The following is a 23,130-nucleotide window of genomic DNA, read 5'->3' as shown; positions in this document are numbered from 1 at the left end:
AAACTTAACTATCACATACTAGTTGATATCATACGTATTTAACCTCGATGGTTTATTTTGGTCTATCTTATCCACACAAATGTTTTACGATAGAGCACGTCTTGAACGAAAAAATTGAAATCTTTCATTTAATCTTACATATATATATTTATTAACGTTAAAATTTATTTAAACTTAATAATAATGATACAAATATAAGTAACCTAAAAATTATTCAATTCAAACTTGGTTTGGTAATTTTGTCCATTCGTTTGATTAAATGCTCTAGCTTTAATTTCCATATCACCAAATGATAAGCAAAATGTACAAGGCCTATTAGTTCCTAAATGCACGTCGGGAAGGTCAATGCGTAAGTTCCCAAGCAATTTCATGCCGGGTTCATCACAATAATCAGCACTCTGTTCTTTTGTGTAAAATATTTCAAAGCGTAATTTTGTTTGATTTGAATAAACGGGTAACACATCCTCAACTTTGAATTCTTGATCAATTGTAACTTCGGTTTTACGTTCTACAATACAGCAAAATTTAGCAATTCTTCCATCAGCTGTAAGTCGATTTATTGGATCACCGAATGGATTCCATATAGGATGTAATTTAATTCCGAACGTATGATTCAATACTCGAGTTGCGATAACACATTTAACATTATTCATGTTCTTCAAATTTCTCGACCTTTGTAAACTTTTTCCGTAGATTGCTGCGCCACGTACAATTGCCGCAATAGGTTGATTTGGAATTGAGACATTTTTTACTAAATGACTGAATTTTTTCTCGATTCTTTCCTGTAAATATCTGGATTGACCGAAACCTCCAACTAAAAATATTGCAGAACATTCGTCAGAAGAGTTGTCTAACTGAACTTGAATCATTCTTATAATCCTATCAATAATAGGATCAAACATGGATTTTTTAATGGTATTAAAATCAAGTCCAATAATCCATTCTTTTTCTTCCATCAAATCCCTCTTTGAACCAGTAACAAATTGTAATAACGCAGGAGCAATTTCTTCAAGATCAATTTCGTAACTAAAATCTGGATTATTTCCAGTGAATGGTAATTTAACATTTTGACAAAATTCTTGAACTAAATATTGCAATTGACCATAATGCCTTTCTTCCAACAAATCTACAGCTTTATTTCCAACTTCACGTTTAAGTAGTTCAATAAATTCTTTATCAATGAAAGTACTTCCGCAAAAGTCTCCTGCCCGTTCAGTGACTTCGCTTAACTGATCGTCGTCTAATAATTTACGTGTTGTTAAATCTACTGTGCCGCCTCCACAGTCGACGATCATGAAAGTTGCTTTTTGATCAGACAAAGACACAAAGTATTAGTAAACGACATAATCATTTATTTAATTCTCAAGTATACTTTATAAATATATAAACTTACTTCCGGGTTCTGCAAGTCTGTGTTCTCTTAAGCTACTATACATACAGTAGATTGCTGCAGCTTCAGCTATATTTTATAAAATATTTCTGTTAATATTTTTATCATAATTATCATAAAATCACTTTGCATAATCAAAAATGAATAAACATACGTTCAGTTGTAAATTGCAATTTTTCCGAACGTTTATCGCTAATTAATCCAGCATTGAATGTACATTCTCTCATTATAGCTTTGTCATTTTCTGAATATTCAGCTGGTATAGTAAGAACCAAAAGAACATGTTCCATAAAGTCGATACCAGTCCAGTATTTAGGAATGGTTTCCTTAATCAACTTTATTAATTAAAATAAATAAAATTAGAGAATATTAAAAGCTAAAATAGATTATTTAACATTTAAATAGTCCGATTTATTTACCTCTCCAATTTTACTAAGATAATCAGTAATTGCTTGTTTATAAGTTAATGGTTTAGGAAATTTTGGTTTAAACTTTTCCAGACAATTACCCAAATGTAATTTAAACAATTCTACAGGTTTTGTTTCATCACCTCCGCTTCTCCTATTAGGTTTCTTATATAAGGCCGGATAACCCCATAATTCAACCTCTTCAAAATCTTCTTTATATTGAAGTACTGTATTGGTCTTAAATTTTCCTAACTCTCCCGGCCATTCACTATTCGTCTTGATATTCCCGATATCATCATCATCAACATGAAATAAGGAAAATCCCTACAAAAAAAAAATGATGTATATACATTTATACTTGTCATATCAACTCTAATATTAACGTGCTAAAACAATATAAATTACCGAGTAGGTTGTTCCGAAATCTATGAATTCATATTATGATATAATTGATTAGTTCAGCGCTGAAAACAATTCAAATAACAATTATTTTAATTATTTTTTTTATATTTATACCTAGACCAACTATAACTCGAATTTCGTCTACCCACGACATTATGTTCGAAATTACAAAATAATTAATGGATTGGAATTAGTAAAATATTAACGATCATACTGTATTTATATAAAATTTATGATATCCGATATATCCGATAATATTTCTTATTATATTTTAATCAAATTTTTATCTGAACAATCTACAAAAATAAAATACATGTTTTGTTATCGATTTAACCACATTTCTTTGTTTCATTTTAGGTTGTACGAGTAAGGATAATAGGTTTATTCATTGAACTACATACTAAATTTCATTCATAAAAATTCGTGTAAGGGTACCAATAACCTTTCTTCATTTCTAATATGGAAACAATGGGTCTTTAACGTACAAGAATACTATTTATAGAAATTTGAGTACCAATAGTTCAACAAACAATTACGAAATGATGTGAATGTGATCATAATAAAGCTAGTCCGGAACGGACTATATCTTTCTACGGTCGACAATTAGTGTACGTGAATATCCCGTTTATTATATTTTAATAAATCTATAAATTACAATATATATATACCATCTATATTTATTAATATTTAATAATCGTCGCGTTTCAAGAGATTCAACACCATTAAAGTCCTATGTATTTTATATATATTTACGTATATTTATTTACTTTACATATTTTTTATATATTTCTCAAATTTCTTTTTATTTTGAACAATTTGAGTATAAAAAGAATAGCATTAACTAAATCTAACTATAGTAACTTGTTTAATTTAAGCTAAAGCTTTTGTGAAAACACTGTTTAGCGGTCAGTAAAGTCGATTTTATGTTAGTAAGATGTCGTCTGATAATATTTGAATTACAAAAAAAAAAAATTTAATGTCATTGTGTTGAAAATAGCAATCTGCAAACGAAGTCAGTTAAAGATCTTACATATTATTACCATTTTTTGTGGAAACAATTCGTAAAGCGAGAGAATAAAGAGTTTATATTATCGAAGTAGAAATTGAATCCAAATCAAAGACAAAACAGTCTTCTCAAAAAAAAATGCAAAAATTATTACGAGTTTCTTCAGATTTTGAATGGAAAGATGTGTCAAATATTCACATGTGAATAAGTAAAGAATTGGATAATTAAAGACCATACAAGAGGGCGTCCATCGATGAAAGTTTAGCGCTGGATTTAATTCATTCAAATAGATCCTAGGATCGGACTCAAATATTAATCAAAATATTTAAATAATATCGAAATAAAAGTCTAATAACATAATAATATAAATTAAATGAATGCCCTCTATTTATTTTTAATAAAACTGTGTTCAATGTAGTGTTACGATCCGGATGATTAACGGATAGCCAATTTGTTCAAATGTTTCCCATCTATTTTTGGAAAGAGATGCCTACATATTCTAAATTATGTATTGGCTATTAGGGTTTACATTTAACATTATAGGACGACCCAAAAAAATGAATTATTCTATTGACTAAATGTTAAAAATGAAATATAATTCAGACGGATTGAATTTTATTATCTAGTATACGGATGAAAATTTCCGATTTTTGATGAGTAATTTATCTCTTTTTTTTTATTTCTGAAGGAGATATTTAAGTTTATTAAATTGTATATATTGATATACTTACAAAATATCGAAAAAAATTATTCCTTTATTGATTGATTGCGCATATAATTATTAAAATGTGACGATCCGTTAATCATCCAGATCGTAACTGAATACTCGAATAAATTGATCACGTGAATGAACTGTGATATTTAGTAATAAGAATTTTTTTACGTTCCAATGACGATTGGTGATATGTAGAAACGTAAAATATACACTTACGCTTTAACAATTAATGATTATTATGAAAAACTATGGTTTTTCCAATTAAAAATTTCATTTATTAAAACAATTAAAGCTTGCATACATATTATTAATAATTTAACTAATTCATTAGTAATATAATCTAAAAATCGCTTAATTCAAACTTTGTATGATAATTTTGTCCATTTGTTTGATTAAATGCTCTAGCTTTAATTTCCATATCACCAAATGATATACAAAATGTACAAGGCCTATTATTTCCTAAATGAACGTCGGGAAGGTCAATACGTAAGTTCCCAAGCAATTTCATGCCAGGTTCATCACAATAAACAGCATCCTGTTCTTTGGTGTAAAATATTTCAAAATATAATCTAGTTTGATCTGGATAAATAGGAAACAAATTTTCAACTATAAATTCTTGATCAAATGGAACTTCAGTTTTACGTTCTACAATACGATAAAATTTAATAATCATTTCACCAGATAAGAGTCGATCTGGTGGATCTCCATCTTCCCATTTATCATATAACTTAATTCCAAACGTATTATTTAATATGCGAGTCGCAATAACACATTTTGAATTATTCATACTCTTCAAATTTCTTGATCTTTGTAAGCTTTTTCCGTAGATCGCTGCACCACGTACAATTGCTGCAATAGGTTGATTTGGAACTGAAATATTTTCTACTGATTGACTGAATTCTTCTTCGATTCTTTTCTGTAAATATTGGGATTGACCGAAACCTCCAACTAAAAATATTGCAGAACATTGTCCTAAAGAATTATCCAATTGAACTCGAATCATTTCAATAATTCTATTAATAATATTATCAAACATGAATTTAATAGTGTTAAAACAAATCTCAATCATCCATTCTTTCTCTTCCATCGATTCCCTCTCTGAACCAGTAACATATTGTAATAATGCAGGAGCAATCTCTTCAAGATCCATTTCGTAACTAAAACGTGGATTATTTCCAGTAAATGGTAATTTAACATTTTGACAAAATTCTTGAACTAAATATTGCAATTGACCATAATGTCTTTCTCTTAACAAATCTACAGCTTTATTTCCAACTTCATATTTAAGTAGTTCAATAAATTCATTATCGATGAAAGTACTCCCACAAAAGTCTCCAGCTCGTTCAGTGATTTCACCTAACTGATTTTCTCCCAATAATTTACGTGTTGTTAAATCTACTGTACCACCACCGCAATCGACGATCATGAAAGTTGCTTTCGACCAGACAGGAATGAATAATATTTAGTAAGCAATCCAATCAATTACTTAAATTGGCAAGCATACTTTTATAAATATATAAACATACTTCCAGGCTCTGTAAGTTTGTGTTCCTTTAAGCTACTATACATACAATATATTGCAGCAGCTTCAGCTATATTTATTTTAAAAATAACCTGTTAATATTTTATAATAAAATTACTAGCATAATCAAAAATGAATAAACATACGTTCAGTTGTAAATTGCAGCTTTTCCGAATTTTTCTCACCGATCAATCCAGCATTGAATGTACATTCTCTCATTATAGCTTTATCATTTTCTGAATATTCAGCTGGTACAGTAAGAACCAAAAGAATATGTTCCATAAAGTCAATCCCTTCCCAATATTTAGGAATGGTTTCTTTAATTAACTTTATTAATTAAATAAAATTAGAATATTTTATAATATAATTTTTTAATATTTAAAGAGTCAGTTATTTATTTACCTCTCCAACTTTACCAATATAATCGGTAATTGCTTGCTTATAGGTTAATGATTCAGGCAACTTTGGCTTAAGTTTTTCCAAACAATTACCTAAATGTAATTTAAATAATTCTACGGGTTTCGTTTCATTATTTTTGCTTTTTTTATTAGGTTTCTTATACAAGGCAGGATAACCCCATAATTCAACCTCTTTAAAGCCAGCTTTGTACTGAAGTACTGTATTTGTCTTTAATTTTCCCATCTCTCCTGGCCACTCACTATTCGTCTTTACATCTCCGATTTCACCATCGACATGGTATAAAGAAAATCCCTATCAAAAAAAGATATATTTTTACTTTTAACAATTCTAATATTACATAACGAATTTTAAAATATATAATTTACCGAATAGGTGGTTCCGAAATCTATAAATTAATAAAATATTAGTTAACTAATTTTGTATTAAAAGAATTCAAATGAAAATTTCTAGTAGTTATAAATATATACCTAAACCAACTATAACTCGAATTTCGTCTAACCACGACATTATATTCAATCAAAAAGATAATATATATTACAAAATTATTAACATTGAAAATAGTAAAAAATATGAATGATCATATTTATATTAAATTCATGATATCCGATAATATTTCTTATTATATTTTTAAACTAAAATTTTTATAAACAAAAATAATCATTTTTGATTTAATCACTTTATTTTGTTACATTTTTGGTTATTTTAATAAGAATAATTAGCAAAATTGTAACATTATTTTATTATTGTTCTTATTAGGTTGGGTGTGCCAAAAATCTTTTTAAAGTGGAAACAATGATCTAATTATAATAATTCGGTATTATTATCGCTGTTTTCAGAATTGTGTTACTTAACGCAAATCACCTGATAAATAAATCAAGTCAATTTCCGGATATAACTGAAACAGCTATAGAATAATATTTACCAAATTGTACGTCATAAATTTCTAGGGATACGTGTATTCTACGTATAAGATCTACACTTTTTCAGGGGCATTATCTAATTCCAATTAATAAAAGTCATGTCCTCATGTCTAATTTGTAGTTTATCAAGTTTATCAGTTATGCCAATCTAACTATTTACGAATAAGTTAAAATTAGTTAAACAATTTATCATTAATTATATCATACGATTATTTTTCATCTAAACTAAATACCAATTGAATAAATTCAATATAGGAAACGAAGTAGAACGATTTTATGATCACTATTATTTTTTTTAATAAACCAAATGGCTTAGAAAATTAATTTGTAAAGTAAGAAAAATCAGGAAATATAAGTGATTATATCAAATAGAAGTGGAAATTGCACCTAGATCAAAAGTAATTTAAAAATATTATAAAGATAAACTAATAATAACACAGGTACGTATCATCAATAAATAAACAGATAGATAGATAAATAAAAAAGGTATTATTACGAAGGTTTTCAAAAATTTCAGATTGAAAGATGCATGATCAAAGAACATATTTACGAAAAATTTAACGGATAAGTAAAGGATCGCATAATTAAAAACGATAGATCCGTCGAGAAATCAGCGCTGGACCAATTTGAGAATTTGTTATGATAGTTTCATTTCGCTCTAAGTTTCATTAACCTATCGTTCATTCCAAGATCCTCAATTCCTCGATTCCTCATCCTACAGTAAGATCAATATTGTGGAAATAAAGTTAATCATATTGATAATTTAGTAGAAATTTGAAAAGAAAACATAATAAAGTTTTAGAAAGTCAGTTACTGGGAATCAAGTTAAAAAATATTTAAAATATTATCAATATTATCGTGCTTTGAAACATAACCATATTACCTTGAAAGTATTAAATTCGAATTTGGTTTGATAATGTTGCCCATTGGTTTGGTTAAAAGCCCTAGCTTTAATTTCCATATCACCAAATGATAAGCAGAATGTACAAGGCCTATTAGTTCCTAAATGCACTTCGGGAAGGTCGATAAGTAAGCTCCCAAGCAATTTCATACCAGGTTCATTACAATAATCAGCATCCTGCTCTCGTGTATAGTATATATCAAAAGTTATTGTTGTTTGGTCCGGATAAATAGGAACCAAATTTTCAGTTGTAAATTCTTGGTCAATTGTAACTATATCATCACATTCTACGATCTTAAGAAATTTATAAATTCTTCCATCACTTGTGTGTCGATCTAAAGGATCTCCATCCTTCCATAAACAGCTTATTTCGACTCCAAACGTATAATCCATTACACGAGTTGCGATAACACATTTTACATTGTTCATACTCTTCAAATTTTTTGATTCTTGTAAACTTTTTCCGTAAATTGCTGCGCCACGCACAACTGCCGCAATGGGTTGATTCGGAACCGAGATATTTTCTACCAATCGACCGAATTCTTTCTCGATTCTTTTCTGTAAATATTTAGATTGGCTGAAACCTCCAACTAAGAATATTGCTGAACATTTTTCTGAAGAATTATCTAGTTGAACCCGAATCATTCCTATAATTCTATCAATAATTGAATCAAACATGGATTTAATGGTGTTAAAGTCAAGTTGAATCATCCATTCTTTTTCTTCCATGAAAATTTTTTCTAAACCAGTGACATACTGTAATAATGCAGGAGCAATCTCTTCAAGATCTATTTCGTAACTAAAATCTGGATTATTTCCAGTAAATGGTAGTTTAACATTTTGACAAAATTCTTGAACTAAATATTGCAATTGACCATAATGTTTTTCTCTTAGGAGATCTACAGCTGAATTTCCAACTTTACATTTAAGTAGTTCGATAAACTCATTATCGATGAAAGTACTCCCACAAAAGTCTCCTGCTCGTCTCGTGACTTCACCTAATTGGTTTTCTTCTAATAATTTACGTGTTGTTAAATCTACTGTACCGCCGCCACAATCGACGATCATGAAAGTTGCTTTTTTGATCAAATAAAAAAGAATGAATAATATTTAGTATTACTACACAATTAATAATTTAAATATCAAGAATATTTCTTATACGTACTTCCAGGCTCTGTAAGTTTGTGTTCCTTTAAACTACTATACATACAATAGATTGCTGCAGCTTCAGCTATCATATTTGGTTTAAAAATATATTAATATTTTCATAAGTTCATAATAATCAAAATAATCAAAATTAAACATACGTTCAGTTGTAAATTGCAATCTTTCCGAACGCTTGTCGCTAATTAATCCAGCATTGAATATACATTCTCTCATTATAGCTTTATCATTTTCTGAATATCCAGCTGGTACAGTAAGAACTAAAAGAATATGTTCCATGAAGTCAATACCAGTCCAGTATTTAGGAATGGTTTCTTTAATCAACTTTATTAATTAAAATAAATAAAATTAGAGAATTTTATAACATGATTCAATTAATATGTAAAGAGCCAGTTATGTATTTACCTCTCCAATCTTAAAAAGATAATCGGTAATTGCTTGTTTGTAAGTTAATGGTTCAGGCAATTTTGGTTTAAACTTTTCTAAACAATTACCCAGATGTAATTTAAATAATTCTACAGGTTTTGTTTCATCACCTCCGCTTCTCCTATTAGGTTTCTTATACAAGGCCGGATAACCCCATAATTCAACCTCTTCAAAATCTTCTTTATATTGAAGTACTGTATTAGTCTTAAATTTTCCTAACTCTCCTGGCCATTCGCTATTAGTTTTGATATCTCCGATATCATCATCATCGACATGGTATAAAGTAAATCCCTATAAAATAAAAAAAAAAATTTTTTTTTATTATATCAATTCTAAAAGTCTCGAAACTAAATTTATAATTACCGAATAGGTTGTTCCGAAATCTATGAATTAATATTACAATATAATTTACATGATTAATTAATTTAGCGCTAAAAAAACAAAAAAAAAATCAAAAAGACAACTTTTTTAATTATTATAACTATACCAAAACCAACTACAACTCGAACTTCTTTTAACCACGACATTTATGTTCAAATGATATGTATATTACAAATAATTAAAATAATTAAAGGAATGAAACTATTAAATACAAAACAATCATATTTATGTAAAATTCATAGTATCCGATAACATTATCTTTTAAAATAAAAAATTACTTTCTTTCGATATAATCACATTCCTTTGTTGTATCAACAAGGATAATTTAAAACTTGTAACAAGATTTTATTATTGTTCTCATTAAAAATAAGTTCCAGTTGTTCATTGAACTATTAAATCTCATTCATAATATTCATGTGGGAGTACCATCTTAAAATGGACACAATATACTACTTAAAATTGCGAGCTTCTACTAAGGAGATATTGATGTTCATAGTAACTAATATTCTATAATATTCTAGTGGTTGTTGGTAATAGTACATTATCGCTATTTTTCAGAATTGGGTTAACTATTTACGCACGTAAAAACAAATTACCGGATTACAAAGTCACAAGATGATTATAGAACAGAGAACGATCGCAAAACAATTATCGGGCAATTACCTGAAATTACCAGATAGTACTGGGCAAAATTGTAATTTGCTTTAGGAATTGGTTAGAGATTTTATCCCATCAAAAATTTACCATGTTTATTTAAGCTCTTAAGTATTTTCAATAAATAAATAAACAAAAATTTCAACATTTGATGTTCCAATTCTTAGTCACGTGATTTATAATTTCTTATCCTGAAATCATACTAAATTAGAACCTCCTAAATAATTATTGCTGTCATCTTATATATTTTTACGTGAATTCGCTATTTCGAGACTAGACTATAATTCATAAACCACAAGTCTCCAATAATATTTGAACTTAAATAATTAAATGAATATGCAGAGGAGAGAAGTCAAGATTATCTTATCCCATATAAAAAATTTATTCCGTATTTTTTTATATCACATTCACGGAATTTATAGACTCAAAACACAAGTTGCTTGGATTTTGTTATTTTTCGTAACTGTATCATATTCACAGAAATTACGGATAAAGTTTTTTACAGGGATCTAGCGGGCAACGATATCGGCAAATGGAAAGTTGCAAAGATAACATAATAATATATACTGTGTTAATAAAATATTAGAAAGAAGATACTCGACATTCAATACAAATAAAAAAAATAATTTCCACTATTTATTCGTTTATTAAATAAAGATAAAAAGATACTCATGATTGTATGTATCTGGTATACATATGTAAAAAATAATGACCTAGAAAGCTTTAAGTTCGAAAGTAGTCTGATAATTTTGACCATTTTTTTGATTAAATGCTTTAGCTTTAATTTCCATATCACCAAATAATAAGCTAAGTGTACAGGGTCTATCAAGTCCTAAGTGCTTATCAGGAAGATTTATAATTAATTCTCCAAGCGGTTCCATACCAGGTTCATCACAATAAACAGCATTCTGTGCTTTAGTATAATATACTTCAAAAGTCATTTTTGTTGCAAATGGAAGAACAGGAAGCAAATCTTCAATTTTAAATTCTTGGTCAACTGTAACTTCAGTTTTACGTTCCGCAATGCGGTGAAATTTTTGAATTCTCCCGGCAGATATGCGTCGTTCCGGTGGGTCCCCAGGTTTCCACGAAGGAGTTACTTTAATTCCAAACGTATATTTCAATACGCGAGTTGCAATAACACGTTTTGAATTATTTAATTTACTCAAATTTTTTGATCCTTGTAAACTTTTTCCGTAGATTGCTGCACCACATACAACTGCTGCAATAGGTTTATTCGGAATTGAGATATTTTCTACCGATTTGCCAAAGTTTTCCTCAATTTTTTTCTGTAAATATTTGGATTGACCGAAACCTCCAACTAAGAATATTGCTGAACAATTTTTAGAATTATCGAGCTGACTCCGAATCATTTTAATAATTCTATCAACAATAGGATCAAACATGGATTTAATGGTATTAAAATCAAGTGTAATCATCCACTCTTTCTCTTCCATCAAATCTTTTTCTGAGCCAGTGACATATTGTAATAATGCAGGAGCAAGTTCTTCAAGATCAATTTCATAACTAAAATCTTGATTATTTCCACTGAATGGTAACTTAACATGTTGGCAGAATTCATGAACTAAATATTGCAATTGACCATAATGTTTATTACTAAACAAATCCATAGCTGATTTTCCAACTTCACTTTTAAGTAATTTAATAAATTCTTTATCAATGAAAGTACTCCCACAAAAGTCTCCTGCTCGTTCAGTGATTTCACTTAATTGGTCTCCTTCTAATAGTTTACGTGTTGTTAAATCTACTGTGCCACCGCCGCAGTCAACAATCATAAAAGTTGCTTTTTGATCAGACAAAGTATTAGTAAACGACATAATCATTTATTTAATTCTCAAGTATACTTTATAAATATATAAACTTACTTCCGGGTTCTGCAAGTCTGTGTTCTCTTAAGCTACTATACATACAGTAGATTGCTGCAGCTTCAGCTATATTTTATAAAATATTTCTGTTAATATTTTTATCATAATTATCATAAAATCACCTTGCATAATCAAAAATGAATAAACATACGTTCAGTTGTAAATTGCAGTTTTTCCGAACGTTTGTCGCTAATTAATCCAGCATTGAATGTACATTCTCTCATTATAGCCTTATCATTTTCTGAATATTCAGCTGGTATAGTAAGAACCAAAAAAACATGTTCCATAAAATCAATTCCTTCCCAATATTTAGGAATGGTTTCCTTAATCAACTTTATTAATTAAAATAAATAAGATTAGAGAATCTTATAATATAATTTATAATATTTAAAGAGTAAGTTATTTATTTACCTCCCCAATTTTACTAAGATAATCAGTAATTGCTTGTTTATAAGTTAATGGTTCAGGCAATTTTGGTTTAAACTCTTCTAAACAATTACCCAAATGTAATTTAAATAATTCTACAGGTTTTGTTTCATCCCCTCCGCTTCTCCTATTAGGTTTCTTATACAAGGCTGGATAACCCCATAATTCAACCTCTTCAAAATCTTCTTTATATTGAAGTACTGTATTTGTTTTGAATTTTCCCACCTCCCCAGGCCATTCAATATTTATTTTAATTTTCGAGAGATCATCATCACCATCATCAACATGATATAAAGTAAATCCCTATCCAAAGAAAAGAAAATTTTTTATTTATCTCATGAATTTTAATATAAATGACAAAACTTGTACGTTATATACCGAATATGTGGTTCCGAAATCTACGTGATATAATTTAAATTAATTTGAAACTTTGAAAAAAAATTTTTAACCTAAAACTACTTTATTATCTTATTATCGTTGTACTATACCTAAACCAATCACGAGTCGAATATCCGGTGCGCTCATCGTTTAACGATAAGTAGTACAGTATATACAAAATAATTAACGAGTTTAAAAAAAAATTAGGTTTTTTTTTAAAAAAAAGAAAGAAAATAATTGATCTTATTTATATGTTAATTCATGATGATTTATTTTTTTTCATTTTCATTTAAAATGAAAGTACCATATATAAAAACTTTATTTTATCCGTAAAAATCATTGAATCAACACAATTTTATTTCACTCTTTCATTTATTTCTTTTTTTGGTCATATGAGATAAAATTTACGCCAAGAAAATTTTTTTTTATTCATTGATCTTCGATATATAAATCTCATTAATAGGGAGTACCAAAATTTTATTTTCCAAAATGGAAACAATAAAGTTACAACATTTCAATCAATTGGAAATATTTGGTAAAATAAGAAAATGGAACCATTGTGAACCCTTTATTTACAATGTGTTTATCATGAATCCTGTGATTACCGTAAATGTTTTAGTGTAATCACGAACAGTTTGGTCGTCTTAGAGTACATGTATTTTGGTTTTTTTTTAAATAAACGATCATTTTTATTCTTTCTAATCAAATTACGCGACAGCGGGTATTTTGTTGTCACATGGGATGAACGGCATTAAGAATTCAAATCACGTGGGAGATGAAAAATCTAGCTCACATGGGTGAAAATTTACTTATTAAAGCTGTAGAAGCGATGGCACGTAAAGCAATCCTTCGTTTAGAAATAGAAGCATCTCATATAATGTATGCGTCACGGTAAATGTTCCATAGGTTCCATAGGTGAAAATATACTATCCATAAAATTAACAAAAAATTCAAACTGGAAATCGGACTGGAATATTTTTTTAAACAAACGTTTTAAGTTTGCTCGTTAATCTTTATAAAGTAGAAACGGAATGAAGATATGAAACTAATAACGCATCATACTATTATTATTATATGATAAAATTATGATCTCAAGACAAAAAAATCTACCTCAAAGATTTTAGTCAGAATCTGGATCAAACGTAATTAATAGTGCCGGTCTTTTGTTTTGCACTTCAACTTTAACTCGAGTCTTGACTCAACAAACTCTGATTCGGGTCAGAAAAAAAAAAGCGAGTTAATTAGCTTGGCTCACCCAGCCTCAAGAAATATAAATTATCCGAATAGACTTAATGAAAAGATCTTAAGCGGCAAAAAACTTCCTGATGGTTAGATCATACCTTTTAAGAAATTTACATAGAATAATCATGGAAATTCAAGTGGAGCCAATGTTTTACGAATACCTATGACTAAACATGTAGAGTGGATCCAGAGTTCGAAGTCGTCAACACGTAGCTTAATCGGAGGATTTTTTTAAACTATTTTTTCATATATCTCGCTCTTTCATGCAACTTTCTATTAATTTAACTACCGAATTTAAGCACTATTTTTATCCAAAAAACTGGATAGTGCTTAAATTCGGAAGTCTTTTAATATTATCTTAGCTTTTATTTTGTTTTTTTTTCTGCTAAAAGTCGGGATAGTGCTTAAAATCGAGTGGTGTTAGGAACTGAGCCGAAAACTTCAATTATATTATTATCGCTATTTCAAAATAGTGCGACCTCTGCATGCAACCCCAAAAGAGAAATATATATTTCAAAATTTGCGATCCTCGGAAATTTTCTTGCATTATTAGGTAGGAAAAGGCCAAATATTAGCGATTTCCGAAGGAATTATTGCAAGAATTTCAATTATTTAAGTAATTTTCATGAATTTTAAACTTTGTGTAATAATACCATTTTTAAGAGGAACTACTCAAATAACTGAAATTTCCCAAAATTTCCTCTGGAAATCACATAAGTTCAGGAAAATTCCGGGTTTTCAAAATTTGTGAAACGATTTGAACCTAGTGCACTAATAAAATGGATTTCAATACTACCCATGATTGATCAAACTTTTATTTACTAGGACTTCAGAAGCGTCTGTTTCGGTAGGTGGATTTTATTTTATTTTATTAATTCCTTCGGAACTCTAAAAATATAATGGAGATTTTCATAAAATAGCATTTAAGAATGAATCGGATGTTGATTCCAATATTTTACTTGTTTATTAATTAAATAATGATCGAAACACATAAAATAATAACCTAGAAAGTATTAAAATCGAAACTAGTTTGATAATTTTGGCCATTTGTTTGGTTAATTGCTTTAGCTTTAATTTCCATATCACCAAAAAATAAGCTAAGTGTACAGGGTCTATCAGCTCCTAAGTGCTTATCAGGAAGATTAATAGTAAATTCTCCAAGAAATTTCATACCAGGATCATCACAATAAACAGCATCCTGCTCATGTGTATAGTATATATCAAAAGTCATTTTTGTTGCAAATACAAAAACAGGAACCAAATCTTCAATTTTGAATTCTTGATCAATTGTAACTTCAGTTCTACGTTCCGCAATGCGGTGAAATTTTTGAATTCTCCCACCAAATGTGAGTCGTTCCGGTGGGTCCCCAGGTTTCCACGAAGGAGATATTTTAGTTCCAAACGTATATTTCAATACGCGAGTTGCGATAACACATTTTGAATTATTTAATTTACCCAAATGTCTTGACTTTTGTAAGCTTTTTCCGTAAATCGCAGCGCCACGTACTACCGCTGCAATAGGTTGATTCGGAATCGAGATATTTTCTACCGATCGACTAAATTCTTCCTCGACTCTTTTCTGTAAATATTTGGATTGACCGAAACCTCCAACTAAGAATATTGCTGAACATTTTTTAGAATTATCGAGCTGAATCCGAATCATTTTAATAATTCTATCAACAATAGGATCAAACATGGATTTAATAGTATTAAAATCAAGTGTAATCATCCATTCTTTCTCTTCCATTAAATCTTTTTCTGAGCCAGTGACATATTGTAATAATGCAGGAGCAGATTCTTCAAGATCAATTTCATATTTAAAATCTTGATTATTTCCACAAAATGGTAACTTAACATTTTGGCAGAATTCATGAACTAAATATTGTAATTGACCATAATGATTATCACTTAATAAATCTACGGCGGAATCTCCAACTTCACGTCTAAGTAATTTAATAAACTCTTTATCAATGAAAGTACTTCCACAAAAGTCTCCTGTTCGTTCAGTAATTTCACCTAGTTGATTTTCTTCTAATAATTTACGTGTTGTTAAATCTACTGTACCGCCGCCACAGTCAACAATCATAAAAGTTGCTTGATCAGACAAAGAAAGTATTTAGTAAACAATATAATCATTAATTTAAATTGTTAAGCATATTTTATAAATATATAAACATACTTCCAGGTTCTGTAAGTCTGTATTCTCTTAAGCTACTATACATACAATAGATTGCAGCAGCTTCGGCTATATTTTTATTAAAAATATTTCTGTTAATAATTTTATCATAATCAATCATAATAAAATCATTATTATATTCAAAAATGAATAAACATACGTTCAGTTGTAAATTGCAATTTTTCCGAATTTTTCTCGCCGATCAATCCAGCATTGAATGTACATTCTCTCATTATAGCTTTATCATTTTCTGAATATTCAGCTGGTACAGTAATAACTATGAGAATATGTTCCATAAAGTCAATTCCATCCCAAAATTTAGGAATGGTTTCTTTTATTAACTTTATTAATTAAATAAACAAAATTAGAGTGTTTTTACAACATGAAAAAATCACTTAATATTTAAATAGTCAATTAATTATTTACCTCTCCAATTTTTTTAAGATAATCAGTAATTGCTTGTTTATAAGTTAATGATCCAGGTAATTTTGGTTTGTATTTTTCCAAACAACTACCCAAAAATAATTTAAATAATTCTACGGGTTTAGTTTCACTATCTCTGCTTCTTCTATTAGGTCTCTTACACAAGGCCGGATAACCCCATAATTCAACTTCTCTAAAGTCGTTATCATATTGAAGTACTGTATTTGTTTTGAATTTCCCCATCTCTCCGGGCCATTCAGTATTTGTCTTAATTTTCGAGAGATCATCATCATCATCAACATGACATAGGGTAAATCCCTATCAAAAAGAAAAGAATTTTTTTTTATTTATCGTACCAATTTTGAAGTATAACATGATGAAACCAATATAAACATTATTTTCCTTAATATGTAGTAACTGCTTATTTACCATATTTACCATATTTTAACTATTCAGTTATTATACTACACAGCTATTATATAGTTACAATGCAATTACAATGCAGCTACTACATACAAGTATTGAGGAAACAAGTTTCTATAATGTATGTTATTTACCGAATATGTGGTTCCAAAATCTATGTAATATATAGTAATTAAATTAGTTTGGAAAACATTTAACCCGAAAATTTAATTTTATTATTTATTATCGTTGTATATATACCTAAACCAACCACAACTCGAATATCCGATATTGCGCTCATCGTTTAACGGCTTGTATGTTAATAAGTTTGAGGAAAAAAAAAGGAAAAATAATTAATCTTATTTATATGTAAATTCATGACGATTAATTTTTTTTTTATATGCTTCATTTAAAAATGAAAATTTATCCGTAGAAATCTTTGGAATCCAATATATCATACAAAACAGGTTATGATATTTTACTCCTTTCATTTTTTTATTCCTTATTTGGTCATATGAATAAAGATAAAGAAAATTTTACGCCAAAATTTTTTTTTTTTGCACATTAAAAATAAGCTTATTCATTGAACTTCGATATATAAATCTCAATTATTAGGGAGTACCAAAAAGTTATATTGTATCATAATGTTTCACAAGTTACAAAACTACAATTAATTGTTATAAATAAATGTCCATTGCAGATAGTTTAAATTTAAATTTTGCTAATTAGTTCCCTTATCTACTAAGACCCTAGACCCTAACACCAACCTTAAACTCATTGGGATTGTAATCACTTACCAAAATAAATCTAGGAATATTTGATAAAATAGGAAATGAGACCACTGTGAAAGGTGATCCGGAGTATTATTGTTATAATTCCGTGATTATGTTTTTACCTCCGTAAGTGTTTTAGTGTAATCATAACCGATTTAGTTAACAATCCTTTTTTTTCATTCTTTAAAATCACAAATTCCGTGTACAGTACATTTATGGGAAAAACACTTAATCGAATCACGGAAATTGTTTTACAAGGTAAGTCCGGAGTGAATGTATTAAAATTTTAAATTTAATTGCTAAGACTTGTAAAACATGGTGAAATTCGATCGATCTCCTCCGTTCCATAATGCCGGCCAAAAATCACGTGGACCAAAGTATATTTTATCCCGGCCGGCACTAAAGTATTAAAGAATGAAGTCACGGGTTTAAGAAATTGAAGCATCTTATAAAATGTTTAGCAAAATATTCAAATTATTAAATTTAGAAATATTTAATTTTTATTGTTTGTATTATTTATAAAGTATGAAATAGAAATGAAAAGAAATATGTTATATAATAAATTATGAACTGGAGTCAAAGGTTTTATTCAGAATCATTAATATCGCCGGTTTTTTTACTCGACGAACTCTGATTCGGATTAAAAAAATTTTTCAACTCATTTTTTAAGTGATTATTCATGCCAGGTTATGTGTTATTAGAACGAGCTTATGTTAACATCATCTTGTCAAACACTTCCATAATTCAACTGACGTTATCGATCGATAATTCTTGTACTATTTTTTACCGTCAACATACTCGAATTAACTCTCAGATTAAAAATATATAAATTAATTAAAAATCTGCTAGAATAATTCAGTTGTCCATGAGCCTAGTGTACTAATAAAATGTTTCAATACCTAAGATATTTTCTAACTCTCAGAAGCATCTCATTTCGGTAGGTGAATCATTTTCTATTTTGTTTGTTCTATTAATTCGTTTGAGACATTATAATATTGATAATTCTTTGTTGTTACTTATAATTCAATATTAGTGTTATCCAATATAGTCAGAATAATACATCATACAGCAGTTAAGAATGAATTGGTTGTGGAATAAAAAAAATTCTAATATTTTACTTAAAATTTGTTTAAAACACATGAAATAATAATCTAATAATCATTTAATTCAAAGTTGGTTTGATAAATTTGTCCATTTGTTTGATTAAATGCTGTAGCTTTAATTTCCATATCACCAAATGATATGCTAAGCGTACAGGGTCTATCGGTTCCTAAATGCACGTCAGGAAGGTCAATACGTAAGTTCCCAAGCAATTTCGTGCCAAGTTCATCGCAATAAACAGCATCCTGTTCTTTGGTGTAATATATTTCAAAATTTAATCCAGTTTGATCTGAATAAACAGGAACCAAATCTTCAATTTTAAATTCTTGATCCATTGCAACTTCAGTTTTACGTTCTACAATACGATAAAATTTATCTACTCTTCCATCAAATGACATTCGTTCCAATGAATCTCCTCTATCCCATAAAGGAGATACTTTAGTTCCAAACGTATGTTTCAATACGCGAGTTGCGATAACACATTTTGAATTATTTAATTTACCCAAGTTTCTTGATTCATTTAAACTTTTTCCGTAAATTGCTGCACCACGTACTACTGCTGCAATAGGTTGATTTGGGATCGAGATATTATCTACTGATCGACTAAATTCTTCCTCGACTCTTTTCTGTAAATATTTGGATTGACCGAAACCTCCAACTAAGAATATTGCTGAACAATTTTTAGAATTATCGAGTTGAGTCCGAATCATTTTGATAATTCTATCAACAATAGGATCAAACAAGGATTTAATAGTATTAAAATCAAGTATAATCATCCATTCTTTCTCTTCTATTAAATCTTTTTCTGAACCAGTGACACATTGTAATAATGCAGGAGCAGCTTCTTCAAGATCAATTTCATAATTAAAATTTGGATCATTTCCATTAAATGGTAACTTAACATTTTGACAAAATTCTTGAACTAAATATTGTAATTGACCATAATGTTTATCACTAAACAAATCCATAGCTGATTCTCCAACTTCATTTCTAAGTAATTTAATAAATTCTTTATCAATGAAAGTGCTCCCACAGAAATCTCCTGCTCGCTCAGTAATTTCACCTAATTGGTTTCCTTCTAATAATTTACGTGTTGTTAAATCTACTGTGCCACCACCGCAGTCAACAATCATAAAAGTTGCTTGATCAAGAATGAATAAATAAATAATTAGTATTTATTACGATAAATAATTTAATAATAAGCATACTTTATAAAATATATAAACTTACTTCCAGGTTCTGTAAGTTTGTATTCTCTTAAACTACTATGCATACAATAGACTGCAGCAGCTTCGGCTATATTTTTATAAAAAAAAAATTTTTCTGTTAATAATTTTATCATAATCATCATAATAAACCACTATCATAATCAAAAATAAATAAACGTACGTTCAGTTGTAAATTGCAATTTTTCCGAATTTTTCTCACCGATCAATCCAGCATTGAATGTACATTCTCTCATTATAGCCTTATCACTCTCTGAAAATTCAGCTGGTATAGAAACAACTAAAAGAACATGTTCCATAAAGTCAATTCCTTCCCAATATTTAGGAATAGTTTCTTTAATCAACTATTATATTAATTAAAAATAAAATTCATTATTTATTAATAACATTGAAATTCAATTCATTTTAGTTAGCTTAAAATTGTTTACCTTTCCAATTTCGCCAAGATAATTAGTAATTGCTTTTTTAAAATTTACTGGTAATTTTGGTTTATATTTTTCCAAACAATTACCCAAATGTAATTTAAATAATTCTACAGGTTTCGTTTCAGTATCTTTTCCTTTCCTATTAGGTTTCTTACACAAGGCTGGTTTACCCCATAATTCAACCTCTGTAAAGTCATTATCATATTGTAATACCGTATTAGTCTTTAATCTTCCCAATTCTTCGGGCCACTCACTATTTGTCTTAATATTTGCGAGGTCATCATCAACATGACATAAAGTAAATCCCTATCAATAAAAGAGAAAAAAAAAAATTATTATTTTTAATCGTATCAATTTTCATCTAACATGATGATAATATAATATTTACCGAATATGTAGTTCCGAAATCTTATATTTGATATGATAATATAATTTAAATTAATTTGATTAAAAAAAACATAAATAAATAAATTCAACCAAAAATTTCTTTTATTATTATACCTAGACCAACTATTACACGAATATCTAACTTTTTACTCATCTTACTCATCTTCAATAAATCAAAAAAATGATAGAATGTACAAAATAATAATTATTATTAACGAAATTGAAAGAAAAAAAAAATAAATATTTGCTATCCGATTATGTTTAAATATAAATTCATGAGGAAATATTATTCAGATAATAATTTATTTATTTTAAACTATAATATATTTAATATATTTAAAAAACTTTATTTTTATTCTTAGTAATATTTGATCATATGGACTATCGATTTATGGTTTATACCCAATTTTATTTTATTACTTTCATTTCTTTGTCCCTTTTCTTTTTTTGGTTATACAATAAAGAAAAAATTTTACGTCATTTTAAAAATTAAATAAGTATATTCACGTATATTCTACTATATATATGAATAAGGAGATACCTCCAAATGGAATGAATGATAACAATAATGATAAGCAGAGATTAAGTAATTATTATTAAGTAATGGGATTTTGCTATTTACACATAGCCCCTGAATATGAAGGAATTGGAAACTCATTGAACACTTAACCCGGAGTCTTTTTATAATATATTCCGTACAACTTTAGTATAACCACAACTGGTTTAGCTAATTATACTCTTTCTGGTTTTTTTATAATTATAAATTCCGATGAATATGCTTAATAAGCTCTTTTTTTTATTTTTGCCAGTTGATAACGTTGATAACATGACGCGTGCAGATAACGTAGCCCTCACGTGACTTACACAGTTTGTCATATCAATTTGGATACCGGCTAATTACATGCCCGAAGAAGAGGTAATTCTTTTTAAAGAAATAGCAATTTTCTGGGATTAACTTAAGACTAGATTTTTTCCAATTTAATGAAAATTTGTTCAAGGTGAGCTAAGCGTTCAAAAGTTTTTACATTCCGTATCAAGCCTTTCACTCCTCATTTGAAAAAATTATTACGGCGAAATCTCCATGATTATAAGTATTAGTTATTTACTAATCTAGTAGTATATAAATATAATTATCATGTATCATTATCATGCAAAATAAGTAATGATTTCAACGTCTTCAAAGCTGAGAGATTACTATTATAATCGATTACACGTGAAAATACATTATATACTTTGGAAATTTGAGAAATTGAAGTATCTTATGCAACGATTGAAATTTAGTTAAAACTGTTGTAGCGCCTGTATATATTTTATTAGATATATTGTAACGGATAATATAAAATTACACCAACTCAGCACTCGCCAGATCTTTTGAATCGAGTCAGAATTTGATCACGTGATTTATTCACTCGAGTTAATAGTCGCCGAGTTGACTCGAGTCCAAGTTCTGGCTTAGCCAAAAAAAAAAAAATCAAAAGTATGATCTGACTTGAGTTAAGAAAGAATATATTAAACTTACTAAATAAATAACGAGATCAATACTTACTAGTAAAGAAGTGTCTCGCCAGAAAAACGCCCATACCGCATTTGGCCAGTCTCTAGGAACCATTCAGTTCATTCTAATAAGGTGATTATTACTGATATGAATAAATATTTCGAACAATATTATAAATCCAAAAGTTAGTACTGCAACTAGAAGAATTGCACCTAAAAAGAATTAGAAATATCTTAAATTATTTCTCAAAAAATCTTTGGAAGACTACAAGAATATGTTTTCAACACCTATTCATGAAAATAATCAAACGGTTAAATATCGTGTAGATAGAAAATAGCGCCAGAACTAATTCGAAAATTTGTTAAATTTGTTAGAAAAATTCATTTGCTTGTAGAGTCTAATGCTTAGTCCCAAAGTTGACCCGAATTTTATTTCTAGAAGCGTTTCGATTCGGTAATGGGTATAAATGTACATAATGTTTT

The 23,130-nt window shown here is 28.4% G+C and overlaps 6 protein-coding genes across 6 annotated transcripts; all 6 read right to left on the bottom strand.

Annotated features, from left to right (window-relative positions):
- Positions 1-130: 130 nt before the first annotated feature.
- On the bottom strand, positions 131-2,353 carry OCT59_009860 (uncharacterized protein; the record flags this gene model as incomplete). The annotated part of the gene is made up of 6 exons (XM_025332514.2): positions 131-1,303; positions 1,394-1,459; positions 1,545-1,725; positions 1,810-2,121; positions 2,203-2,222; positions 2,314-2,353. 6 exons carry the CDS (start codon positions 2,351-2,353, stop codon positions 204-206), a joined length of 1,719 nt encoding a protein of 572 aa, XP_025170993.1. The 3' UTR covers positions 131-203.
- Positions 2,354-4,148: 1,795 nt separating this feature from the next.
- OCT59_009859 (uncharacterized protein) lies at positions 4,149-6,369 on the bottom strand (the record flags this gene model as incomplete). The annotated part of the gene is made up of 6 exons (XM_025320611.2): positions 4,149-5,354; positions 5,447-5,512; positions 5,589-5,769; positions 5,845-6,153; positions 6,228-6,247; positions 6,330-6,369. 6 exons carry the CDS (start codon positions 6,367-6,369, stop codon positions 4,261-4,263), a joined length of 1,710 nt encoding a protein of 569 aa, XP_025170992.2. The 3' UTR covers positions 4,149-4,260.
- Positions 6,370-7,635: 1,266 nt separating this feature from the next.
- On the bottom strand, positions 7,636-9,800 carry OCT59_009858 (uncharacterized protein; the record flags this gene model as incomplete). The annotated part of the gene is made up of 6 exons (XM_025311511.2): positions 7,636-8,759; positions 8,849-8,914; positions 8,991-9,171; positions 9,253-9,564; positions 9,637-9,656; positions 9,761-9,800. The coding sequence occupies 6 exons, from the start codon at positions 9,798-9,800 to the stop codon at positions 7,636-7,638; spliced, it is 1,743 nt and encodes a 580-aa protein (XP_025170990.2).
- Positions 9,801-10,911: 1,111 nt separating this feature from the next.
- OCT59_009857 (uncharacterized protein) lies at positions 10,912-13,145 on the bottom strand (the record flags this gene model as incomplete). The annotated part of the gene is made up of 6 exons (XM_025320610.2): positions 10,912-12,112; positions 12,195-12,260; positions 12,346-12,526; positions 12,606-12,923; positions 12,999-13,018; positions 13,109-13,145. The coding sequence occupies 6 exons, from the start codon at positions 13,143-13,145 to the stop codon at positions 11,022-11,024; spliced, it is 1,713 nt and encodes a 570-aa protein (XP_025170989.2). The 3' UTR covers positions 10,912-11,021.
- A 2,020-nt stretch (positions 13,146-15,165) lies between these two features.
- Positions 15,166-17,542, bottom strand: OCT59_009856 (uncharacterized protein; the record flags this gene model as incomplete). The annotated part of the gene is made up of 6 exons (XM_025320609.2): positions 15,166-16,334; positions 16,420-16,485; positions 16,577-16,757; positions 16,843-17,157; positions 17,397-17,416; positions 17,503-17,542. 6 exons carry the CDS (start codon positions 17,540-17,542, stop codon positions 15,244-15,246), a joined length of 1,713 nt encoding a protein of 570 aa, XP_025170988.1. The 3' UTR covers positions 15,166-15,243.
- Positions 17,543-18,484: 942 nt separating this feature from the next.
- On the bottom strand, positions 18,485-21,374 carry OCT59_009855 (uncharacterized protein). Its single transcript, XM_025311510.2, has 6 exons — positions 21,268-21,374; positions 21,155-21,174; positions 20,770-21,072; positions 20,505-20,685; positions 20,346-20,411; positions 18,485-20,256 (listed from the first exon to the last, which is right to left on the bottom strand). Exons 1-6 carry the CDS (start codon positions 21,314-21,316, stop codon positions 19,166-19,168), a joined length of 1,710 nt encoding a protein of 569 aa, XP_025170987.1. The 5' UTR covers positions 21,317-21,374; the 3' UTR covers positions 18,485-19,165.
- Positions 21,375-23,130: the final 1,756 nt, after the last annotated feature.

The sequence above is a fragment of the Rhizophagus irregularis genome, chromosome 18 (genome assembly GCF_026210795.1).
Source record: "Rhizophagus irregularis chromosome 18, complete sequence".
Classification (NCBI taxonomy): Eukaryota; Fungi; Glomeromycota; class Glomeromycetes; order Glomerales; family Glomeraceae; genus Rhizophagus; species Rhizophagus irregularis.
This window is presented reverse-complemented; position numbering and strand designations above follow the sequence as displayed.